Below are 26958 nucleotides of genomic sequence, written 5' to 3'. Positions count from 1 at the left end.
AAAAGGGTGTACTAAGATATGAAATTCAAACAGTGTAAGCCCTCTCTTTTTGTGGGGCATCCCTAGTGCCTAGCATATAGTGCCTCTAAAGGCATTGTCTCCATCATTAACTTTCAAGGCCTTGCTATGGTTACTCTTACACTGGCCTGACGCTTGTAAGTGCTTTTGAAATATGCGTCCTTGAGGTGACTTTTTCAGAGTTTTCTCTGGTTGCCCTTGTGACCCTTGATTAGGCCCCAGGTTTACCTGGCCAAAGAATAGCCAAGTATCTGCTGTGGATCTGTCCCATTCTTGTTGGCCTGGTGGTATAGAGTTTTTAGTTTGCTCTTTTATTTTTTTTTTGATCGTTTGCTTATTTATTTCCTTTTATGGAATTTTTTTAAAAATAGTTGCTCCTGCCCTGAGTGTGGCTATGATCTCTAAAAGCATCCTTTGACTTCATTTAGAACTGGGACACTCCTCCACTTTTATCACCACAAAAAAAAAAAAAAAGAGGTTTTAAGTTCTCAACCAATTAGTAACTCCTAATTATTCACATGTAACCTTTTTTTTGCAAATTGTAAATCTCAGCCCCACTTAATCCTCTTACTTAGCAGACATATAAACAGCTAGCTTCTACAGCTTACTTGAAAAATGCAAACCTATTAATTTTAGCTTAAGGTAGAATTAAGAATGTAAATATGCTGTTAAAACAAGTCTCTAACATGGTCCAGCATTCAGTGGCAATAACTTATTAGCCATTTAATCAGTGTAAGCATCCTTGTGTTAAGTGAGTCAGGCTGCTGGCGCAAACCAGGCATGCCTCTGGCTCTTTCATAATGTGTATTAATCAAAAATCACACACATCGCATACCACCATATAAATGGAGGTAATTGAGAGAATGTTTAGTATTATGGAACTTTAGAGGAGGAAGACACTAATTGTTTCTGTTAAGGGAAGAGAAGTTGACATTTGAGAGGCAGCTCTGGACATATGGTAGATGTGAGGCCATACCACATGTACAGATAGAAAGACCTAGTGGCCATGAACCCATCTGGTTCTCAAATCTTTAAAACTTTAAATGTTAATATTAAGCCAACTTTTCTGTGTAGTGCTGTGAGATTGAACCCAGGGCCTTGTACATGCTAAGCAAGCACTCTACAACAGAGCAATATCCTCAGTCCAAGCCAGCAGTTTTAAATCAGGAAAATGAACTCAAAATATTTATTTTTGGCTTTGCTTTTTGAAAATCAGAAGGGGATCTGGGGAGATGATGTCTCAGCAGTTAAGAACATGTGCTACTCTTGTAGAGGACCTGAATTTAGTTCCCAGCACCCACATGACGACCTGAAACTGTCCATAACTCCAGTTACAGCGGACATGAAGCCCTTTTCTGGTCTTGTTGGCACCATACACACACATGTGCACATATATAATGCAGACTAAACACTCATACACATAAAAATAACAGCTAAATTATGAAATCAACCCAAGTCTATTGACAGAGGAATAGGTAAAGGACACACACACACACACACACACACACACGGAATTTTTTTCAAACATAAAGAAAAGTAGTTATATCATTGTCAGGAAAATGGATGCAATTGGAGATATTTGTTGTAAATAAATTGAGTTCCCCAAGGGCAAATAATGCATAGTTTCTCTTACTCGTGGTTCCTAGATTTTATATAGATCCACAAAACCATTTATGGATATAAGGCATGCATATAGAAAGGAAACAGTATAGCAAAGGTGACCAATGAAGAGGGAGAAGAAAGAAAGGGAAAGGTCGAGAGATATGGGAGATGTGCTGAGAGTTCATTACATCCTTTGTAGGAACATGTTATGTGATCCAACACCATGAACAAGGAACATATACCATGGGAGGGAAACGGGCAATGCAGAGAAACTGAGAGGCTGTGTACCACAAGAAAATTGGAGTTGAGTTCATCTCTGATGTAATAAAGGCTACTCAATGGCGCTTCCGCATTTGGGGGGAAAATGGCCACGCCCAATTCCCTGGGGTTCACCCAAAGCAAGAAGAGGGAGATAAAAGGCAGAGAGGGCAGAGAAGCGCTCCCCATGGTAAAGGTCAACAGAGAAGGCCAGGGGACTCTCTGCAAGGAGCGGGGAGCTTTATCAACTGCTGACAAGAGGTCAAGGATGATGAGGACAAAGAAGTCAAAAGGTCACAGCAACTCATTCAGTGAGGAGCTCAGAGAGGTGAAGTCAGGGGCAGAGGCAGGAGCAGAAGATAAAGCCCCAGAAGACATTGTTCAGGCTTTAACGTCCTTAGGCACGGAGGACTACTAAGGATTAAAGGGGGGGGGGGGGTGAGCAAGGTGGTCAGATTCCCACAGGCCAGATGATTTATTTTCACCTTCATCTGTTTGTGTTTTGAATTGTGCACACAATGAGCCAGGGTTACTCTAAATTTTACTCCTTTCAAGTCTATGCTAACTTCTTTAAATCCCCTTACTGAGGCCCGTTACTGATTTCCATCTGATTCATTCATTATCTAACTTTGGGATTCCAGAACTGCTGTATTCTGAGGTGGGCAGACCTTCGTCACAGTCCTGTTCTGTTCATTGCAGGATGCTCAGCAACAGTACTGGCCTCTACTTTCTAGAAGCCAGTAGCCCTCCCACTAGCCCTTAGCCAACAAGAGCACTCAGACCCACTGAGCATCATTTCTCGGTTGTGGTATTTGGACCCAAGAACTTAGGCTCTATGAAACTGGTACTACCTTAAATTTTGTCTGTCCTGAGAAAGAGGACCAGTTACTACTTGACCGTGAGGGGTGCAGATGAGATAATACAATGAGGAGAAGATTGATGCCTCATTTTGTTTCAGCTAATTTAATGAACGTCTATGTTCTCAGCCTCCTCATTAAAGAGATGGTATCTCACGGATGGAAGGCAAAGTGTTCAATAGGGCTCCCTCAGGCCAGTATCCCTGCCATCTCTGCCATGGCCTGGGGTCAAAGAGGGCTCAAGATTGGAAGGGAACCTCAAGATATGTCAGACAAGATTAGAGGGAGCTAGATTCCCTGAATCAGGGCTTGGCAACTTGCCTCTAAAGAGAGAGAGAAGGGGCTTGGGAAGCAGGGATGGTTTTGCTCCCGGTCTTGTCCAAAAGGAGCAGTGAAGCTATGAGATATAAGATAGCCTCCCACATGCAACTTGGAGTAAGCTTGGAATTCAGTTCAGATCCTCCTTACAGGAAAGTCTCAAGAGGTAAAGGAATGTTTCTCTTGAAATAGAGCAAGTTAAAGCATACTGGGTACGAAAGGCTGAGCTCTTCCAGACGCCCCTTCTGGGTGTGGATGGACACGGGGGAGGGGAGACAAAGGAATGCTCTGACGGGGGAGGGAAGGCAAAGGAATGCTCTATGTGTATGCCAAGGGATTGAAAAGGAAAAGTGAGTTAAGATGCTTACCAACCTAAATGAAGAGCTGCTAATTCAGCCAAACAAAGATTGCTCATCAACAGTAGAATAGCACTGCACCCTCCTGCCAGGGATCGGTAGAGGTGTGGTTCTTTATCAGCAGTTGCTCTGTTGCCTCATCATGCATCTTGTTAATGTGCTACTGCCTTTTTTGCCCATTGGTGGCCACTTTCACTAAGGCTGAAGGACCCCATGCTGGTTCTTGTTAAGACTCCAGCTCCTTTAATGCCGTCCTCCTCTAATTCATCCGCTTTGGTCATGATGGACTGAGCCTTGAGTACCCTCTGAGTATGAGTAATGACTGAGCTTAGCTCAAATGCCATATAAGGAAGGGCCTCTGAAAACTGGTTTTTGCCCCGTCTCCTTTCAGGCACTTCTGGATCCAGCTGTGTGGTAGCCGCACTAGGAAACACATGGAGTCACTGTGTGAACACCCGGCTGATTCTCCAGTACCTTGATTCAGAGAGAAGGCAGGTGAGTGAGTGAGTGCCGCCACGGAGTTCTTCAAGCGCGAAGGCCAGAGAGAAGATGGACTAGAAATCAGAGTAGCTGAAAGCGTTTGCCACCATCTCTGTCCTGGGCCAGTACTGGCTGGCATGGGAATCATCAAGAAACTTGGCTTGTCTAACAGCAGCTGTAATAAGATAAGGGAGGGTGGGAGTAGAGGGGAGGGGATCTAGCTCCACACAGGATAACAGTGTAAGCGTGGATCCTGCAGAGTCAGCATCTCTTAACATTTGTGAATGACTAGGGATCATGCTTGGGGGGATCTTAGTTCCTCCATCTCTAAATGATTATTCCAGAAGATATTTGTTGAAGACTAGCTAATCTATGAGCAAGTTAAATAGTTGCAATGCTTTTCCTAGCATGTATGTGTTTTGAGACCTTAAGATGGACAGCTTCTGCTAAGTGCATAAGCCCAGATTCTGGATAGTTTTTGGTTTTTGTTTTGTTTGTTTGTTTGTTTGTTTTTATTTTGGGGTTTATTGTTGTTGTCATTTTTTCATGACAGGGTTTCTCATCTGTAGCTATGGAACCAGGTCAGTCCTGGAACTCACTCTGTAGACCAGGCTGACCTTGAACTCACAGAGGTTCACCTGTCTCTGCCTCCCAAGCCCTGGGATTAGAGGTGTGTGCCACCACCGCCCAGCAATTCTGGATACTTTTACATTACCACATATGTACTGGTTTAAAGTGCTAAATGGTGTCAGAGGGTCCTCTGAAAGTTTGAAAATTTTCTCAAGGGAGAATCCCCTCCATTCAGAAAGGAATACTGCCCACCCCTTCTTAATCTTCTCTCCAGACTCCAGAGAAAGGAAGTCTATATAGTCTGACCTCTTCAAAAATAAGGAAGTTTAGGTCTCTTGATTCCCTACCTCAACAAATCACACTTTTTGACCAGACTGGATTAGTATCTCTCATGAAAGAAGGCAAAGGAAAAAGACTGGGTGGATACCCTGATGTTTGGAATGGAGCAGAATTCAAAGTCAGATTTGATGACTAAGTGCGTGGTGAATCCAGGTTAATAAAGAAGCAGGTGGTACTGGGGCCTTTCCAGAGGCGATGGAGCAGGACAGTGTTGCTTTTACCAGCAGGAGATAAATTGACTCTTTCTAGCAAAGAGGCAGGAATCATGAGATATAGAAATAAGCATTTGCCTTTTCCAGATAACATTATGGATGTCCTTGGTTTCATACCAGGATTTTTCTTGGTTTTCTTGGGCTTATATAAATAACATTCCAGCCTGGTCACTAGGTCAGCCCTGTTCTGAGTTGATAAATAGATTATTCCCATGCAAGGAAGGATTCTTGTGTTTTCAGGCCCCAACACGTTGGTTACCTCAGAGACACCTTTTCACTAGTGAGTCCAGTATCCTGGATGCTATGTCCAACATTTTTCTTGATGAAATACATCCAAAAGATTTCTGGAGAACCTAATGGTCTTTGGTGTGTCCCTTAGGAGGTAAATGTTGATAAATAAATATTGTTGGTAGCTATCAGATAGCACTGATAATAACAGCATTCTTTGTGAGTTTGTGTGTGTGTGTGGAGGGGGGGTGTCTCTGTGACCGCCAGGGCCAGCAGAGTAATAATCCACATGAGGCAAGAAGAAAACCCAGTTCAACATGACTTAGTTAGCTGGTGTTGGTCCAAACTTCTAGGGTCTGACACCGGGCAGTTTATTTTAGACATACTTAAGTACAGTGTAACTTTGGATAACAGTTTCCCCAATCCCATGTGTACAATGAAGCTTAAGATAGGTATACATTGAAACTCTTGCAAAATACATGTAACCTCTTCCCTAAAGATAGGTTCTACAGCTTAGGGGCCTAGGATCTGGTACAGTCTTGTCATACAGATAGCATAGAAGTCACCAGGCTATAAATACATGTGATATCTCTCCTAAGGATGGGTTCTATTGACTGAGAAACAAAGACAAAGATCTAAGGAAGAAGGATCTGGAATAAACATTCTAGGGGATTCGGGTGAGGCCTGGCCCTACAGATAGCAAAGGTCACCAGATTATTAGCTGCATCCACTCCCAGCCTTCTAGGTAGAGAACAGGTTTACATCCCTTCCATTGAAGAGACAAGCCTGTGTGTTTAACATTCCTGGTTTCCCTAGTACTTATTTGTGAATCCAAGGACCTTTGTGTTCCCAGCATCAGTGTTGATTCTTTCACTTCATGGACCCTAGACCCTAGTTGTTGAGAGCCCACAGTATCTCTGCCAAAAGGAAGTACTTGATAGAACAAATGTTGTGTTTTGTATCTTTGGTGACTTGACTTGGGTGGCTCTTGGCTGATAGGGTCAGATATAGGCCACCGATCACAAGAAGCACCAGGAACAAAGTATGGATAGATCGATGACAGTCTATAAACTCATATCCTATTAGATGGGTCATTGGTGTGATCTCAAAGGAAAACATGTTGCCCTGGTTACTAATCAATCAGCAGCAGACTTGAATTCCTTCAAGTCTGGTTTTCAAACAAAAACGAACTATTAATGAAAATTTGACTGGACTGCCAATCCAGACAGGAGAGCATACTTTTAATTTCTCTGTAGAAATAAATTGTTTAATTTGTTACTGAATGCCTAGGATAATGTTTGATGTAGGAAATGTGTCTCTATCTGATGACCTTATCTTGCCTTCACAGATCATGGGCTTAGTGATTCTTTAGGTCTTTCCTGTGGTCTTAGTTCATGACAAAGTATTAAAGCCATATGAAGATAGGCTTTTTGGTGATGTGGGCAACAAAACAATCCTTTAAAATTAGTCTAGAAATACCTTCTTATGGCCTCTCTCAGCAGCAGAGCATGCAGGGCCACTCTACGATAGCTGTACCCCTGAGACAGCAACTTAAAGATAGCAGATAGAGGTCTTGTATCTTGGCTTTTGTTTTGTGTTCAGTCTGCAAACAGAGAGCACTCTACTATGGGATCAAGCTCATGGAATGGGGATTATGTTTTATCCTGAATCAGGGCTCTTGAATATAAGGCTTAGTCTGGGATTACAGGTCCAGAAAGGATCAAGTCAAGCTGAATAGCCTGAGTTAGATTGTATTGTCCAAGAGAAGGAGTCCCCCTTGGCTGAATATTTTCTTTACACCCTGGAAACTTTGTAAAATTATATAACTAAGAAAGAAATCTCCTTATCAGGGTACAAGCCAAGTTCAATCTCTTGTTTATTCTGCTTCAGTGTTTGCAGAAACCTTAAGACGTTGGGATACGTTTTCCTTCGAACTGACTAAGGGCTCTTTTCCATGTGGCTTACTTACTCCTTCCTTGTGCTGCTTCAATCCAGTTCTACCCATTTCGCAATATTTTTCTTTAAACCAAAATCATGTCTACAGAGTAGAATTAAAGTGGCCTCTACTAGGCTGACTGTTGTCTTTGTCATTTTAAATCATCCAAAAATGCATGTGAGCTCACCATGTGCTTGACATAGAGATGCCAGTAAGAAGAAGGCATAGTTCTTGAAGGCCTTCAGTCGGGGATGGAAGATTTTATATTTGTACATGTATGCACTAGTGAATAATCAAGAGGAAGTCAGAGTAAGGGATGCTAAAGAGCCATCTTAAGTGTCAATCAAGAGGGAGTCAGAATAAGGGATGTTGAAGCACCATCACAAGGCAGTATCTGACTTATCCTGTGTGAATGGCTAAAATAGTAACCCTGTGAATCCAAAGAAAGGTGAAATCATCCAGGGCATCTTGCAATGACCCCAGGAGAGGTTGGGACCTGAGTAGTTCCAATTAGTAGTTCTTAAGTCTGACTGAATTGCAGCTTCAACATGACAGTTTTGTTTGTTTGTTTTTTTCAACACAGGGTTTCTTTGTAGCTTTTGAGCCTGTTCTGGAACTAGTTCTTTTAGACCAGGCTGGCCTCAAACTCACAGAGATGCGTCTGCCTCTGCCTCCCGAGTGCTGGGATTAAAGACGTGTGCCACCACCACCCAGCGACATGACAGCTTTTATAAGATCCCAAAGCCAGAGCTCCATATTGATGATCTAAAGCAAAAATCTCTGCCAAGAAAAGGACAACAGTAACACACACATTGGCCTAAGCATCAGTTTCATTTGTAAAGCTCACCCAGGTGGTTCTAATGTACTAGGACAGGCAGGAAGGGACGGTGTGAGGATGGGGCCCAGCATAGAAGAAAAGCAGGAAGCCACTCATATCTGGTGGCGCAGACTGGATTCTGCCTTGTAACTGAGCAGAGGGTTCCTCTCAGCATTTGTTTGACAAATTTTTATTGAATCACCCCGTCTGCTCATTACTGTGGGAGACGCTAGAGTCAAAAAATTAAGAAAGGTAGCCAATATGCCCTCATTACTTAGTTTACTTGGAAAGAGCCATAGGGACAGTATGTTCTACAAGAGCATCAGTAACTAGGAAATGTGGAGGTGATAGAAGGCCTTACCACTAATAAAGGTTCTGGGATGATTAAAGAGTCAACCATATACACAGTAAATTGGCCAAGACCAACATTTGGGAAGTTCTTGAAGTACCAGGTTCCTTGTGATGACTCAGAAAGTTCTAGTGTGGGTGGCTGTGCTTGAAAATGATGCACAACCTGATGAAACATTCGGAGTATTTTTCATCAAATCCTCATGAAGTCTCTTCCTACACGCCACATATGGCATTATATAAATTTTGAAGTGCCCTAGAAGGAGTAATGAAATAAATTAATCCCAGCTAAGCCTTACACCCTCTTGATGAAATAAATATTATGACTCTCTTATTTCAACAGATTGGAAGTAGGTAACCTTTTCATATAGGCAGTTTATTTGAATAGGCTTTATAATAATATTTTCGTCTTCTACTCAGGAGGCACCCTAAAGTTATTGAACACTTGAGGGAGGAGCCAATGTGTTGTTGACAGGACCGATACTATTACTCAAGGCCCCTCTCCTGATTTCGGTATGTGGCTTTGCTCAATGCCATAGGTTATTTGAGGTTTTGGAGTTGAGTATCCCGTGTTTCTTTTCTGATGATGAAATTCTCTCAGAATCCATTTTATACTTTTCAAAGACTAAGACATTGCCACTGTGAAGACGAAGCCTTCATCAGGCCTACACCCCTCTGGACCGCCATTGTGCCAGGCATTTACTTCTATTGCTCTATTCAGAAGCCCTTATTAGGAACCCATTGAAGATGTAGCTTCAGACCCATAGGTGATGCCTTTGTTCTGAAAGAAGGTGACAAAGAAAGAGGCAAACAAATCCTTCTTAGTGTGCTAAGGCAATAGGATGCAAGTTCCAGGCCAGCTTGGGCTAACTGTGAGCCATTGCCATAAAACAAATGAAGATAAAAGAAACATTCTTTAATGTGTGAACCCAGTCTTGAATCGCTCTTCCCCATATTGAATGGTGCAGCTTGCGAGTTCCTTAAAGCATCTGTAGCCAGCAACAGTTCCACATCAGACCGTGACAACTGCAATTGGCCATCTGTATGGTCGTGTTATAGGACTGCTGAGCATGCCAGCACTTGAGAAACAATCTGCTGAGAGCTGTGGACGGATGGGAGCCACTCTAATCTGTCTCTGGAATCCTCCTAGGAATTTCTATATACAACCGAACCAGAGCCCTGAGCATGACATGTCACGTGAGGGAGAGATCCTACGGCCACCTTCAGCGGTGGCTTGAGCACTTGGAAGCTAAACAGAAGTCTTTGCATTAGATTTGAGGCAGAATATGAGACTTAACTCCATATTCACTCGAACATTAACGTGATGTTCTAGATGCTATTAGCTATGGTTTGTGCCTCTTTGCTTCCAGATTTCTCAGAGATCTCTGCTCCAGAGAGATCCGGCTTAGTTGCCCTAACTCAAACATAAATCCTTCCCATAGACAGCTCCCAGGTGATCATACAGTTTGGCTTTTCACTCTAGTACAACTGCTCACCTACCTTTTTAGGCAGGGAAAAGGGGAGGGAGGGAGGGAGGAAGAGAGAGAGAGACAGAGACAGAGAGAGAGACAGAGACAGAGAGAGAGCTCACAACTCATGTGTGCAAAAGAGAATTTGGCCAGGCTACTGGGTGGGAGGAAATTCTTTTAAGCATGAATATCTATAGGAATAGCCAAGGAAACATGGAATTCCAGCCAAGTACATTGCCTTGAGTATTAATGTTCCCTCGCTTTTCAGACTGCTCAAGTGTGAAATCTGAACCCCTGCCCGGAGTCTCCAATCAGAAGTGCTCTGAGCAGGTATTGAAGAGATTCGAAAAGTGATGACTTTTAAAGGGTTCTCTTTTGTTTCTTCAGACCACCCAGGTATGTAGGTAAAGAAAAACGTGAAGGAGTTCTCCGTGGAAGGATGCTGTGACCAAAAATAGTTACATTGAGTTGGTGTCGCAGAGCACAGGCCCAATGGAGAAAAGTACAGCATAGTTTATCAAGCCAACAACCCCTACTGCTCTCTCCACACTTAAGTTACAGATATCCATATCCATAAAGGACGCACGCACACATGCACACACACAAACTTGATGTGGTTCCTTTGAAGAAGGTCGGTGTCTAGAGACTGGAGAGTTGGCTCAGCTGTTAAGAGCTGGCTGCTCTTCCGTAGGACCCAACCTACATGGCAGCTTACAAGAATGTATAACTCCAGTTCCAGGGATCCAACTCTTCTGGCCTCACAGGTGCTCCATGCATGTGGTGCACAGAAATGCATTCAGGCAAAATACCCAAACACATAAAAACAAGAAATAATAGTAATTTTTTTAGAAAAGGTCAGTATACTCATCATCACTATTTCTTAATGGATCCGAAGAAAAGGGGCTCTCTCTCTAAGACTTGGGCATTTTCAGTTAAAAACCCAGGTGCGATTGGTCCCTGGCACTTCTGCTGAAGGTCGCTTATTCAGGATCTTCATCTGTGTCAGACCGCGAGCCTTGGACCTTCACTCAAGGGTGGATCTTTCCTAAGAGATCCCGAGCACCTTAGAGACTGAAAGCTTAAATAAAAACGAAGCGTTTTATTGTAACTGGTTGTTACCACCATTTCAAAACAGAAAAGACCCTAGAACCCTAAAAAAGTAAGAAGGCAGATATGTGAGTAAAGATATATTTATTTAACTTATTTAAACCATATGCCTTCATTTTTGTGGCTGGCTTACTATTACATGTCCTTATTTCTCTCTTTGAGAATCTGGGTCTCCAACCATCAGAAGGCCAGTGCTGGGTCTGCTCAGAAAGGTGAATCCCCTGTTTATGTCTCTCTCTCCTCCATTCTCCTCTAGCTCTGAGAAGTTTTATTTTTACATACTATTGTCTAGTTCCAAATCCCCTGGTGTAGTGACCCTCCCAGCTATAACTTGCAAAGGAAACTAGGCCAAATAGCTGGGTGAGATTTTCTTTTTCTTTCTTTCTTTCTTTTTTTTTTTTTTCTTTTGAGAAATCTGAGCATTTACAGGAAGTAAAAGAGACACAGGGCTTTGGAACCAAACTGAAGACTCTGTTTGTCTAGCTTAAAAAAAAAAATGCTTTCATTTGGGAAGCAGCGTAGAAAACAACTATGAGATGTCTTGAACAAGGCAGTGACCTGTGAGTCAAGGATGCTGAAATATATTTGGCTCATTTGAGAATGAAGGTTGGGCAGGATGCCACCTTCGTTCTTTAGCTATGGGCAAAGAAACCATGGAGCAGGTCTTTGGCTGGGGAAAGCACAGGGAAAGACGGGTTTCATGTCTGCACAGCTATGACTGATTGACTGACATTTGAATCAGTACTTCCACTAGAACATGATAGTGTCATTTGAAATACCTCCTCGTTTATCTGTTGACTCAAATTGTGTGACCACCGGATAAGCTAAGGTGCCTGTGGCCCATGAGATCAGGTCCTGGCCCCTCTCTACTGATGGATTCAGTTAAGGCATACCAGGGGTGGGATCTGAAGGTCTTTATCAAGCTGTCGGTGACTCATACAGTAGTATTCATATTCTCTTCTAACCTCTTGTTTCTTTTTTTCACAAAGTTGGATAAGTATCTGGGGTTTAGTGGTTGATTCACAGTCATGAAGCTAGCAAGAAAAAAAAATGGACATGGTATTCAAATTCACTTGTCATTTCCTGACATATTGCTGTTTTCATTTTCTCTGATGACTTGTTTTGTTTTCATTTGTTTTGTTTTTTAAGACAGGGTTTCTCTGTAGATTTGGAGCCTGTCCTGGAACTTGCTCTGTAGACCAGGGTGGCCTCGAACTCACAGAGATCTGCCTGTCTTGCTGGCTGAGTGCTGGGATTAAAGGCGTGCGCCACCACCGCCCAGGCTGATGACTTTTTAAGATAAACTCTGAGTCTTAAAAAAAAAAAAATTTCCCAAACCCAACCAAATTCCTAGCTAATAGGTGTAATGCTATTTCTATCTCCTATGACTTTCAGTAGTGGAAAAAATATTCTACAGAACTCTGCAGAAAAATATTCTTAATATTCTCACTCTGCGTTGCAATGAATTAGAAAAGCCAGTCTTTGAATCTTGGGCTTAGACAAGGGACTTGGTATCCTTTTCCCAGCTGAACGTCACAGTGAGGGTTAAATTCCCAAATGGAGGATCTGTGCTTATTGGCAACCTTCTGCCAGCATCATTTGTGCTCCTGGAAGGGCACCCTCAAGCCCCAAGGTTCTGTTGCCAGCCTTCATACATTTTTCTGACCTTTCTCTGGTTTTCCCAGTGTGGAAGATGCTTTGTGGTTATTCCATTTTTGGGTCTTGCATATTCATTGTGAAAAGGCATTGTAGGGCAGGAGGCAGCCTTGTGGGGCCCATTTTCTGCCGTCTCGGAACCTTGTACTTGCCCAGAGCTCCAGGCGGAACTAAAGCTTCTTACCGTCTAGGAGGGAAGGAGTCAGCCTGTGCACCGCACCTGCAGGGTTGGAGGCTTCAGTTTTGACTCCGTCGTGTACTCGGTTTCCATTGATAGTTCTTCATCACAGATCTTATCCTCCCCAGGCTTACAAAGGAAAGCTGGAATAGAGAGATAAGTACATTACATTCAGTGGTGGCTTCAAGATGTGGAGACAGGTTGTTGTTTTTTCCACTCCAGAGCCCGCGTTCTTTTTGCCATGTACCATGTTGTCTGAGCTATGAGGTTTTGTTGGTGTTGGTACTGTTTAAATATTTAAGTATAGGAATTAAATGAGGTACTGCAAAGTGAAATCTGTTTAATGATTCTTTTGGGTCACAGTTAACAACCCTTATTTTCATATTCTCTATCTATCTATCTATCTATCTATCTATCTATCTATCTATCTATCTCTATCTCTCTCTGTGTGTGTCCTTCTCTCCCTCCTTCGCTCTGATTTTTTCCTGAAAGACAGCTAGACCTAGAGTGACATTTAACTTACCTGCAAGGGGTACAAGTTACCTGTGAGAACAGCACCTCCCACTTGGGAGTGGGGACATGTAGGGATGATAATCTGTTTGATGTTTTCCTCCCTTGTTCTTATTTGGCTTCAAAATACTCCTGGCAATGGCTAGTGAAGAAGCTCCCTGCTCTGTCTAGATGTGTGATTCCAAAGGTTTGCTGCGCTGAAGCAGGTCCATGTCATGGCACTGCTGTCTGGCTGCTGTGGCCTGGGAGAATCCGTACAGTACACCTGCAGGCTACCTGGGCCTATGGCCTCTGCTGTCTCCCTAGAGAGTCTGGCTGTAGCTGAGGGTACAAAGAAAGGGACAGGGCTTATTTGAGCTTTTCATCCTTCCTGAGGTCACTGGTTGAAGCAGTGGGTAGAGTGGGGCTCTTCCAGCATCTCAACAGCTTACAACGTTAGGGGTGGGGCCTGGATGCAGACAAGGGAGTTACATGATGGAAGTGTGGGGGTAAGTGAATATGTCTCTGGCATTCGGTTTAAATTTATGAAGTCTTATGTTACCATAACATTTTATGATATGTTACACATTATCAAATGCGTGATTGGTTGTCAGGAGCAATATAAGTCATTGGGCTTTCCTGATTTCTGCTGCTTCATGTAATTTGGAGTTTTCAGTTGACATACTCCTTTCTTCCCTTCGCCTCCTTCTTGCCCTGTCACCCCTCTCTCTGCCCAGCATGTCCTACAGTAAGAATGGGCAGGGACCATGGCAGACCATACATGCAACTCTTCCTTCATGGGAGATACAGAATAATGTGTAAATTATCCCTGAAAAGTCATTTTCCCACACAGTAAGCAACTTCCTGGTTTACCTCTAGATTCTGGGGTGTCTGTTCTTTGAAAGTCTCACCCCAGTGCTCTAGTAAAGATTCAGTCAGTATTTAGTGAAATGAGACAACTGGCCAGCCTGTGTTCTTTTCCTGGTACTTCCGTGAAAATGAAAGGTTTAGCAGATTCAACATGGCCTCCAACCCTTCAGCAGCTGTTGTTACACTACGTGGTTTGTTTTCATTAATGGTCATGTATGCAATGTTCTCTCTAGATGCACTGTCCTGTATTGAGCCACTCTGGGATGTTTGGTTCTTTGTAACTGATCTTGATTTTTGAGTGTGACTCCATTCTAGTGTTGGCCTTGCCTTTGTCTGCCTTCCCCACCACCTTCTCTAAGACCCTTGTGACTGGCTCAGCTTCCAGCCTTCAGCATTTCATCCCATTGATTTGAGAAGGCCAGTGCTTCTAAGACACTGTTGGTAATCTTGGTCTCAGGGGAGCAGCGGTCTCTGGGACTTCTCTACAGCAAGGCTGTAGCTACATGGTGTGACCGCCCAGAGGTCAAGTAGTTCCTGAGAAAATTCATAGAGATAAGTTAAATGAGTGGCTGCCATAGCATCGGTAAGGCCTTGCTCATTTTTTTCATTAAAACATATTAAAATGTGACGTTTTTCCTCTCAGTTTAAAAAAAAAAAGTATATGCTGCAGTTTGAATGTGCCTATCCCCAAGTGTATGTTGGAAAGTAACCATCAGGTTACTCTAAGTTACAGTGTTAAGAGGTGGGACAGGGACATGGTAGGGAGATGGCTCAGTAGTAAGAGCTCTGGACGTGAAAGCCTGATAAGCCAGGTTTGTCCCTGGAACTCACATAGAAGCCAGGTGCTGCAGAGGTTTGCATCTGCAATCCCAGCACTCTTGACTGCAAGATGGAAACGGAAACATCCCCCAAGGCACAAAGGCAAGCAAGCCTGGAGTATGCGGTGCAGAAGCAGAAATGAGAGATTCTGCTTCAGTGAAGTGGAAGGTGAAGACAAATCCCTAAGACAGTTGTCTACATGGCGTGTGCACACATGCGCGCACACAATTTTTTTTTTTTTAAGACAAGGTATTTAAGAGGTGGCTGGGCCATAAGTTTTGGGAATAGGTTAATGTCATTATGGTGGGACTGAGTTCATATAAAAATGTGAAATTGGCCCCATTTTATTTCTTTCTTGCCCTCTCTTTGCGCCTTCCATTGTGTAATGATGGAAGAAAGGCCCTCACTAGATAGCCATCCTGTCACATAAGCAGGGAACTGCGAATGCTCTAAGCAGTGACAGCTCTCGCCCCACCCCCACCCCCTCCACATCTGTGTTGTGTCTCTGCTGCTAGTCCTGGCTCTCAACAGACAGCCATCCGAATGAAATGCGTGGAGATTCCCACTACAGAGAGGGAAAAGAACAGACTCTGCAGCAGCCCCTGCTCTCTCAGGGAAGGAGGTCTGGAGGCAGCTGTGCCTCCTTCCCCCAGGCAGTTCTGGCAAATTTCAGGTCAGGGGTGTGGTAAGCAGCAAAAATGGAGCACTCGCAGCTCCAAGGTTTTTGTAAAACACCTCTCTGCGACTAGACCATCAGGGATCTGCCCTGCACATCACTCCAGTTGGTAGCTTATTCACCCATGTGTTCCCTACCCTTCGAGGCCCAGCTTAACAATCACTAGGGAACTGATCCCTGCAGATCTCCAAGGCTCCCTTTCTGTTCATTCTGGATAAGCATAAGAAGCTAGGTCCTCTTCACCCTCCAGTCCCCGCCTCCAGGAGTATCTCAGGCAGTTGTATGGGCTCTATGTCTGTGATCCCTTTGCTGTCCGAAGTCCAATTGGGTGAACTTCTTCTGCCTCTGGGCTCCAGCAACAAAAGAACCTCTTTCCTGGAGACAGCGTCTTGTCGTTGCTGTTCCCTTTCCCTTCCAGCCCTTTCCACAGCATGTGTGACTAATTCCAAAAATTAAGTCTCTTGAATCTCCAGGGATGAGCCCTGTTTATCTGGTTGACATAGACTGATATGGATCTAAAATGTCTGCTCTTAAAAAATGGTTTGTTTTAGACTCCAGATCCTCAAATCACTCCCCTTATCTCCAGTGGCTCCCTAGCCCAGCAAGTTGGGCTCCTGGGCTGGCTGTCTTGGAGGGCAAAGATTTTGTGCAGCGCTTCCTGAACGGCATGAGAAAAGGAGCTCTTTTGGCCTTGTCTCCTTCCTGTAGGATTTTCCAAAACTTTCCAGATGTATCTAAGTTCAGGAAACATTTTAATAACTGGAAATTGTGTCTTGTGGAGGTGGGAGGTGGTGGGGTTTTGAAACTAACTGGGCCTCCTCTGAAAAAGGTGCCTGGAAGTCTTGCGTGGATCTGCACGCACAGGTCCAGACTCTGCCCTTCCCTTGGGGCAGGGCAGGTTCCCATCCTCCAGTGAGTTCACTGTGGCCCATGCACTGATGTTCTCCAACTGCCCCATGACATGGAGAAGGAGAGCTCCACAACGTTCTCTGCAGGAAGAAGGGACTGTTAAGTGTCAGGGAATTTGATTCTAATTCAGGGGTAATCTCCTGTTCTACCTTGAGACCCGTACATTAAATCTGTAGGGAACTATTTGTCCCATGTTAGTAACTCTAAGATTGGCCTAAATCATAATAAACACTTTCTAAAGCCACAGTTACTAACAAAATGAATTCAAGTGTTCTGAGAGTTTTGTGAAGATAGGGCATCACCCATCTGCAGGATACACGTGGGTTTCTGTAAGCAGGCCATGGCTCTCTGCTCCTTCACTGTCTTCATAGCAGCTCCCAGAAGGGACTCCTCTGTTGAGGGATGCAGGTCACTGCTGCTTCAAAGTACCCTCCCCAGGAAAGCACGGAGGAGCTATCCTAACGCACCTGCTCAGATCCTTCAGCACCATAGTAAGAAAATAAGCACCTTTCTCGGAGCTGGAAAGCTGGGTCAGTGGTTAAGAGTGCCGACGGCTCTTGCAGAGGACCTAGGTTCAGTTCCCAGCACCCACATCAGGTAGCACCAGTGCCAGGACGTCTAACGCCCTGGCCTCTTTAGGCACCTGCACTCATGTGGTACACATGAACTCACACAAGCTCACGTACATACATCATTTAAAATAAATTAGGAGTTAAAAGATGGCTCAACAGATAAGCACACTGGCTGCTCTTCCAGAAGCCTCAGGTTCAGTTCACAGGACCCATATAGGACCCATATATAACGCCAACCATATATATATATGTATCCAGTTCCAGAGCGTCCAAAGCCATCTGCTGGCTGTCATGGACACTTCAACATGTGTGTGGTGCACAGACATGCATGAAGACAAAACACTCATATATATATATACGTAAATAATTTTTTAAAAAAATTTTAAATTAAGAACAAGAAACTCATCATTCTACTCTGGGGATAAAAAAAAAAATCTGAGAAATTTCCAAGGGCTTTTCACACCTCTTTCACCACAAGTAACAGCTGAGAACTGCATCTTTCTGAAAATCACTTGAATCCAGTCCCTTGCTCATCTATTTGGATTTTCTTTTGAAAGTTCACATAATCTTTAATACGGTAACTAGCCAGGATACTTACATGGTTATTAAAGATTAGAGTCCTAACGAGAAGGAAGCAGGCGAAGCATGCAGACAGAACCGTGACTCCTGATTCCTCTGAGCTGTGCAGCATCGTGAGACGCCATGAGCATGAGTTCTTAATCGCTTCCTTCATTAGCCTACCCGGAGTCCTACAGCGAGGATCGGCCCCATAAGTACCATGGGAGCATTTGATCACAGTAAAAGTTAACATAGCCTTTCGAATTCTTTCAAAAATTAAGCTTAGTTGATTCTAAAATAAAATATACATGCCAAAGGCACCGTCTTCATCAGTAGGTACCATGGAAGAAAAGATTTTTCCTTGCTAGAAAGATGATAGTTTGAAATTAATTTCAGGCTTTGTCTCCAATGAGATATATGACCTTCTATGACAGAGAGCCATAAATTCTTCTAAAATTTTAAAGAGTTTTATCCTTTTATTTTTAATTATGTGTACATGTGTGTCTGTGTATGAGTTTATGAATATGTGTGCAGTACCTACAGAATCCAGAAGAGGGCGTTGGAGCCCTGGAACTGGAGTTACAGATAGTTGTGAGCCATCAGGGTGGGTGCTGGGAACTGACCTCAGGTCCTCTGCAGAGGCAGTGTGCACTCAGCACTGAGCTGCCTTTCCAGTCCTGAGTTACTCTTCTGTAAGATAGAGAAATGGTCTTGAAGGTGATTGCATTTTCTGGTTCTACAACGAAGGAGCAATGCCACACTCTACCTCCTATTCTGCTTCATACAATGTTTTATGCAAAGAAATATTTTTCACTGTCTTCAGGAACTTGCCACACGGCTTATTTGTGCAAAGCCATTATCCTGCCTTCCTATGGTTCAGCTGTTTATTTGGCTAATGACTTCCTCATGGAATGTTTCTGGACAGGTGATCAACAGAGTACTGCTTAGACTTTGTCTGCACAGCCTGTGACAGTTCACACTCCTGGGCCTGTCCAGGATAAATCCAGCAAATGTAGAGGTGTTCCCCCACCCCCCACCCCCAAAAATCTGAATTTCTATATTCCTGGGTGGGTTTTAGTTACAGAACATCTGAGAGCTACTGCCACCAGATAGCTTATGTATATTCTGTGATGGAAGTAACTTCAGCTCTCTTTGCCCCTGTCTGCAAGCCTTCTGCCCCCTGGATGACTTCGTAAGACCTTTTCATCTCTCCAGGACTGCTTCCTCATTTATATAATGCAGGACTTTGAGTATTCCTCTCGAAGTAGCCTTTGGGTTCTTGTGGTCTGTGAAAATAGTTCTCTCGTGACTTATAAGTTACCGAACTTATCTTAACAAATCATACTTAAGTGCCAACTGTGTACTAGGCATTGTGTGACTCTGTGTGTATATACATATGGTGCATATGTGCCTGTGGAGGTCAGAGGTCAATTCCCAACATCATTTTCCATCAAAACCTTAGTTTTCTTAGACAAGGTCTCTCACTGAACTTGGAGCTTACTGCCTGACTTCTGTCTCTGTTTCCCAGACACTAGAGTCATGAGCACACACTATTACAGATGCCAGCTTTTGACATCTGTGCTGCAGATACGCACTCAGGTCCTTGCGCTTACCTGGGGAGCGCTTTACCGACTGAACTGTCTCTCCAGACCCCTTAACTTTTGTGTGAATCATCACCACCATTGTCATCAGCATCGTCTCCTCATCCTCTTCTTCTTCTTGTACTTAAGATCAGACTTGGCCTTATGTAAACCTCCGCCCCGCATCTTTAGTAACACTTGCTATTGTCAGTAGTCACACATGATACCAGACTGGGGCTCAGACAAGTAAAACAACTTGTCTAAGTCTACTTAGTAACTGGAGCCACAGTGAAATCGGATCAAAGCAAGGCCGTAAACAGGTGAAGAACTGCCTGAGTTAGTATTGGCCCAGAGCTGCCCAAGCACTGGGCCTTGCCCAGTAAAGCACTCGCTCACGGCCTGTCGCTCTCTCCAGCGGAGAAACCAGTTTTTGGTTTTCTCAGATGTTTACTTGGCCTCTTGCTTAAGCATTTTCCTTCCCTACTAAATAGCAATGAAAGGACAAAAAAGAAAAAAAAAATCCCAAGGCTGGAAACATTTTGTTTCCTACAAAAAGAATATTTTTTCAGCCAGCTCTGTGGTTGAAAGCATTTTTTCCTGTGGTCTAGGGATGGGCTGGATCCCATCTCTCCTTGGCCAGTGACTGAGAACTCAGCCTGTGGCTTCCCAGCAAGTCTGTACATAGCCCACTGTTTTCTGAAAGAGTGTTTGATGGTGTTGGCTATGTGCACGAGTGGACAGAGCGGTCTGTTTGGGTGTCTAAAAGCATATATACATGGGCCTCTGGATGTTTCAGGGCAGAGGGAACCTGGGAGTGGTTTTCCACATGCTGGACATATCAGCATAGCGTCTCAGTTTTCACCACTTCCGTGACGAGCTAAAGGATGGATGCTGGCAGAAGGAGAGGAGAGTGATATATGAGCCTTGTGTGGGTTTGCACGTAATCAGAAAGCGAGGGAATGGGAAATTTTGACCTGTCACGTTTCTTTCTCTTTTCAAATGCTCTTTTCCAAGGCATGGCATTGGTTTTATTAGATGGCAGGGTGGTCTCATGGTAACTCACAAAGTGGGTATTCTGAGGTATCGGCCTCCTGCTTGGCCACTTTTAGGATCCGACACAATATCTTTGCCCAACTCTGGGTAAGTCACTTTGTAAAGATTGCATTTCCCTGCCAAAAAAAAATTATTTAAAATTAATTTTTAAGTTTTGTGCTTCTAAGAATAAACGTGCTTTTAGTAGGATGGGCGTAGAACACTCTAGCAGTCCACAGACACTCATAATTTGCTCTTTATTTATAATTTTATTTTCTGACTGAGAATTTGGAGTGTGTAGTCTTTCCTAGAACTTTTCAATGTTGACCCCATGTCCTAGCCTTAGTGATTCTGTCCCCCTACATTCTTGTCAACCAACACAAACCAAAATAATAAATAAATAAATAAATAAATCTAGCTTTCACTGGCTCCCATTGCCCTGGCTTTTAAGTGGCATCCCAGTGCCTGACACAGAACAAATGCCTAGCAAACACTGGTTAACTCGCACGAAGTAACCTAGCCCAGGGACGGCAGGCTACAATCTGTAACTTCAGGATTCCAAGTGGAGGAGCATTTAGAGTGCAAAGCACTATGCCTTCTAGAAAGGAAAACTGAAGTCAGTGGTTTTTGTGGTCACCATTTGAAGAAACGAGCAAATCTCACGGATAGAAAGAACTCTGAGTCCCTTTGTCTGTGTTCTGAGGTAGAAATAGCCCTTGAACCATAGGACTGTTTCCCTTTACAGACAGACTGAGATAGACCCACTCCTGGCATGGGACCCGGGGCTATTCCACACATGGCTATCCAAGTCAGGCTCATAGGAAAGGATGACCACAAAGAGATCAGGAATCAACCAGTGGAGAAAGCTGATATTTTTTCCATTCTATCACACAAGGCAACAGACGTGCTCTCACGTAGGGGGTAGGGGAAGAGTTGGGAGAAAATGGTAGTGATTTTAGTACACTGGTTTACGATGGGGTTGGTATTTCTGTCTTTTCCCTTGACAATGAGACAACAACCTAAATAATAGATCCCTTGGTATATCAGAATGCCAAGGCTAACTGAACTGGTAGAGCTTTGTGGCTTTGGCTCTTGGCTGACAGGCATATCCATGCATTAGGGCCATGGCTTGGCAGTAGACAAAGCAGCTGTGTGGGTCCTGGGAGAACTCTCCAGCTTCGTGACTTTCTTTGATACGCATTTGAACTTTGGCTAATTTTTCCTCTCGTGGCTGTTTGTGAAGTCCAGAGCTGGGCAAAGAACTCATTATGGAGCCCAGAGGCAACAGCAAAGGAGTCCAGGATGTGTTCCCACAGCTACACTCAACCCCTAGCCTTAAAGGATGGCCCGCAGGCCTACCACAGGGGGGCAAGTTGAGGTAAGAAACTGCAGCATTCTCTTCCCAGTCGTACGCTACTCTACCTAGAAGACTGGCCAGATCCCTTTAAAGTTTCCGTCCTTCAGAAAGACCGGATCTCTCACTTGGACAGGATCAGTGCAATTAGTAAACCGCTGTTCTCTGGTGCCGCAATGCTTCACAACAGCAGCCAATGTTTACCGAGCATGTAGACATTCGTGAGGTACTGAAACGACTCGCATGGATAACCCACCCAACCATCACATCTTGTAAGGTAAATCCCGATACTCCCAATTCCCTATTCATATATGGGGAAACTCAGTGGCAGAGTTCTCAGTGACTGTGGTTCTCAGAACTCCCCACCTGAAGACCCAATTCTACAAATATGGCTGAACATGAACACGAACTGACTTCCCTGAATCCCTACCTCCTTGGGTCTGTAACACCAGGCCAGAGATAATAAAGTAACTGAGGTTAGCCTTCTTAATTACCCACTTTAATTTATAATGGACATGAGCCGTTTTCAGGCAGTATCATTCAAGATACCTGAAATGACGACTTTCCTCAACTCACAGACAAGTATAGAGAAGGTGATTGGCTTACAAACGGGAGACAAGGATGCTGTAAAAGTGTAGAAGGTGACTGGCTTACGATGAGGCCATCCAGCCTATCAGGGTTAGAGAACGGGAGACAAGGATGCTGTTAAAGTGTAGAGAAGGTGATTGGCTTACGATGGGACCATCCAGCCTATCAGGGTTAGAGAACAGGAGACAAGGATGCTATTAAAGTGCCAGTAAACCCTAGAGTATTTGTTACCAGAATTAGGGCACTGCAGATTTTTTCCTCGTCACGTTCACTTCTGTCTTTGTGCTTTCTATCTCTCTCTCCAAGAAACAGTGATACCTACGGCAGGGGTTCTTAGGATGTCATTCTCAACACAGCGCAGGGCTGCAGACCTCACCCGTGAGCCTCCCTCTGTCCCTCCACAGTCAACCTAGCAATATGTCCAGACACTGCTCAACAATTCCATGCTCAAGAGGAACCTTTTCTGTCAATCTGTCAAGCTATACCTTTAACCATATTCACTCCTTTAGGTCATCTCTGAAGTTCAGATTTTGTCTTCTATGAAATTTTTGTTGCCAAGGAAGACAGGATTACAGCTTTGTCTGACAGATTGAGATGGCGTGGTGTATTCTTGGTTATCAACATACTCATATAGCGTGGGGTTTTAGATGGTGAATAATCACAGTATGGGGGCAAGCATGGTACATACTGTGTAGCCTCAATTGCCTACTGTATGTACACTTGCAGCATCCAGAGGGCACAGCAAGCTGAGCTGCGTGTGACTGGGTGACTGTTCTTGGCTTCTTGTGTTTTGTTTCCTGTAATGCACATGCTACAAAATAAATAAAAGCTCCCTTTTAAAGTTAAAAAAAAACAAAAGAAAAGAAAAGAAACAGTGATACCAACAACAGTAGCTGCCCGCTTTGTGTCAGGCCTGTAAGAAGTGTGGGAGCACAACCCTGGTTTTTACAGTAACACTTCCAAGTGGGTACCGTGACCCTCAACTTACAAATGTGGAGACAGACTGTGAGATTAAGATGTGTCCTAAAGCGAAAACAGCTAATAACTGATAGAAAAACGAGCCAAACTCCCAGGGACACATTTCGCCTGTATGTTGTCTGCTCCACAAACAGTGCAACGGGAACCTGGCATTTTTCTTGCACTTGACCTCTTGCCCTTCCTTTGAATGTGAGCGCCATGGTTTTCCTGTAAGGAAAAACCATTCTTCAATTTTCAACCTGTGTGTCTAGGCAGGGCTGTTTGGACCACTGGCTCCACGTCTGACCAGCAGACGGATCACATTCCTTTCCTACAGAGATTGGTTTGCAGTAATTGGTTAGCACAAACCAAGCCAATTAAAGTAAACCCAAGACTTAGCTGAACAAGGGTGACTAAGTTGGTTGAATTATGCAAGCGTAGGTCTACTGGGGGGCCCCCTGTTTGCCACAATATGGAAGGAATCCCCTTGAGAATGACTATAAGTCCATCCAGAATAAAAGGAAAAAGGAGGGACCGTACCCTGGAGAAAAGCATTTACAAGATTGTCCACATTGTCCACCACCCCACCCTTGCTCTGGGTCTGGATCTGATACTGAAAATGTTAGCATTGAATTGAGGCTTCTATCCTCCCGCTGGGCAGAGAGAACCAAGTTCGGATCCTCCAGGTCTGGCTTTCTCTAAACCACGTCTTCCTTTGCTTCTTCTCCCCCTGTGCATTCGCTCTTCTTCCTGCTTTCCTGTTGGCCTTTTCTTTACACACCAACCACAGTAGCTAGGGAAAAGGCCGGAAACCTAAATCAGGCAGCCTCGCTGGCTCTCTGCAGAGGTTCAGATGAAGAGTGAGTTAAAAATACTGACTTAAGAGGCTGGAGGGAAAGTTCAACACATAAGCACACATGCTGCTCTTGCAGTGGACCCAGGTTTAACCCATACGGGCAAAACACTCATTGACATACATTTTTAAGGTAGATAAACAAATATTTAAAAACATACTTACTTAAAAGCAATTTAAAACACATTCTGGGATTTTACTTAGCCATTCTATCCGTGACTTTTTGTCACACATTAAACTTGATGAAAAGCCCTTGATGTCATTGCTTCCACTACAGAAATACAGTCTTTTCTGAGCTGGTCTCACTTAATCATCAATGAATGATGGGGTGTAAAATATTCTTTCCAGTTCAAAAGTAGCATCAAGTAAATAAGACGAAACTAGTAATGGTTTGGGAAATGAGGTCATACACCAAGTCGATACTTAGTAGCCATCTACCAGACTAGGTTATGGCAACGGCAAAGATGGATAAAATATCATTTTCAAAGTCTGGCCAGATTAAGCCTCAGAACCACTGACCATAATACAGTGTGATGGTCAGGAAGATAGTGAGAACATGAGGGATTGCGTAGGAAGGGACCATTCAGAACAGATGCCAGGACCTGGAGAAAGAAGGGTGGATTCTGGTGTACCCTCATGTGTACACACTCCTACTGGATTGTGTCAGTTCTGGGGCTGAAGCTGCAATGGGGGCATTTATAGACTTAGAGGTAGCAGCTATTGGCCAAATGAAATGGCAGAATTTCAGTATTGTAATTAGAATAACTGACCTAGTACAATCAAGCTGAGCAACAGCCCATAAATTGTGTTGCGATCAAGATCTCCTAAAAGCATATAGCGGAACTCTTATCATACATAAGACTGAGAGTAAAGCCTCAGCAATGGGCTCTAACAGACCTCATTTAGAATTCAGATAGAATAAGCAGTCTAAGTAAAGGTAGCCTCCTGGTGTTTATCCCACAGGATCAGGTTTAGGAATGATCAGGAGGGGAGAAGGGGAAAGACCTGCTGAAGGGTGTGCAAAATCAATGCGGGGAAGCCAGTGGTGGTGCTTAAAATGTTAAAAACTGGGTAATCGGGCTGGGCATGGTGGTGGTACACACCTTTAATCCTAACGCTTAGAAGGCAGGGGCAGGTGGACCTCTGTGAGTTCATGGCCAGTTTGATCTATATAGAGAGCTCCAGGACAACCAGGACTACACAGAGAGACTGTGTCTCAAAACAAACAAACAACAAAACATGAACATGGTAATCCATCAACTTTTGCTTTCTATGCAAGGGCCTTGCTTGTGAGACTTTGATGTTATTTAGATGTATGGCCCATACACACTACCAGGACCTCGTTAGTATATTGTTCACATTAATCTGAAAAGGCCAGAAGTACATGCATATAAGCCACTAAATCCCTAGAGTGCTGTTCACCCTATGCAAGGAACCAAGAAGCCAGAGTTTTTTTTAAAGCATGTGTCATCTCTGGATTCCCAAGGCCTTCTGGGTTGCTTCAGAGCTGGGTCTTTTGACTGCTTATGGGCAGAGGCGGCATCATATTCGTCTTTGGTTTTCCTAATGTCTAGCTTAGTACCTGGGACATTGGAGGTACTCAGTAAATATTTGTTGAATGAATATAACATTAAATAAGTCATTCAGTTCTAAGTAACCATTGCTTATACTTCTTGTAAATATGGGTTTATATAATTGCAAAGTGTGTCTGCCCTTTTTAGGTCTTGTATTTTCATTGTGGCCTGAGAGCTGTCAGTGGCACTCTGCTAAGTCCGCCTGCTCCACAGGAAAGCTCTGGCAAGAGCAAATTGAGTATCCTGGCTTGACAACTGACCGAATATGGCAGAGTTCTCACTCCCTTCCACTTCACTTTTCCCTACCTGAGTAAGGGAAATGAGGTTTTTGCTTGCTTGTTCTGAAATGAGAAACAAAATGCAATGCATAGGAGGTGTGGGAAGAGAATCAGGTATGGAAAGAGAATCAGGCAATATAGAATAATATAGAGCAAAAGGGACAATCCCACCCCCAGATATATAATACAGACTTTCTCTGTTTGTACTAGCTATATGTAATATTATGTGCCTGCTTTTAAAGTCATTTGGATATTGCTGATACTCTTGCCAAATAAATACACACACACACACACACACACACATATACACATACACACACACACACACATTGTTGATCAAGTTTTCTGTCCTGCCCAGTTCCTCAGTTGTTCAGCCCCAAAGAAACACACAGAGGTGTGCATTAATTATAAACTGATTGACCTATTATCTCAGGCTTCTTATTAACTAATTCTTATGTCTTAAATTGGCCCATTATTCTTATCTGTGTTAGCCACGTGGCTTGGTACCTTTCATCAGTGAGGCATTCTCATCTGTGTCCTCTACGTCTGGGTAACAACTGCAGACTGTGTCTTTCCTTTTTCCAGAATTCTCCTGTTCCTGTCTCCCCACCTCTACTTCCTGTCTGGTCGCCCTGCCTCTACTTCCTGCCTGGCCACTGGCCAATCAACATTTTTATTAAAAATAATGCAAGTGACAGGATAAAAGACCATTATCCCACAGCACTATATATTTTCTATGAAAAGTGATTAATCATATATATATATATATATATACTTTTCATAGAAGTATGATATTTCATGGTATGAATATATAGACATTCAGACAAAAGTATGATGGCATTAAAGTAAATTCCTGTGTTCTTTAAACTCATTCCAGAAAAACCAGGAAGTATTTTATTTTTAATTACCAAAGTCATTATCAGGCTGGGTTATAACTTGGTCGGTAGAGTGCTTGCCTAGTGAGCACACAGCACTAAGTACAAGCCCCAGCCCTACATAAACTGTCGTCTCAGCTCAAGTCTGTCCTCAACTATGCAGGACCTTTGAAGCCTTCTGTGCTACAAGAGAGCCTGTCTCAAACAAGGAAAGAATACCGTCGT

At 43.6% G+C, this 26958-nt stretch overlaps 1 protein-coding gene across 7 annotated transcripts in view; it reads left to right on the top strand.

Moving 5' to 3' along the window:
- The window catches only part of Rad51b (RAD51 paralog B), a 515139-nt gene that overhangs the window by 463807 nt on the left and 24374 nt on the right, over positions 1 to 26958 (top strand). For 4 of the 7 annotated variants that reach the window (XM_087911700.1, XM_085697440.2, XM_085697439.2 and 1 more), the window contains one exon: positions 3801 to 3904. The exons of 2 other annotated variants lie outside the window; for them this stretch is intronic. In XM_087911700.1, the coding sequence (XP_087767826.1) occupies positions 3801 to 3904 (104 nt within the window). Of the gene's footprint in view, positions 1 to 3800; positions 3905 to 10076; positions 10139 to 26958 lie in introns of all 7 variants that reach the window. One more of the 7 variants, XR_015004408.2, reaches the window with a different exon arrangement.

The sequence above is a fragment of the Myodes glareolus genome, chromosome 11, assembly GCF_982192425.1.
Source record: "Myodes glareolus chromosome 11, mMyoGla1.1, whole genome shotgun sequence".
NCBI classification, from domain to species: domain Eukaryota; kingdom Metazoa; phylum Chordata; class Mammalia; order Rodentia; family Cricetidae; genus Myodes; species Myodes glareolus.
The sequence above is the reverse complement of the archived record's forward strand: the minus strand, read 5'-3'. Positions and strand labels throughout refer to the sequence as shown.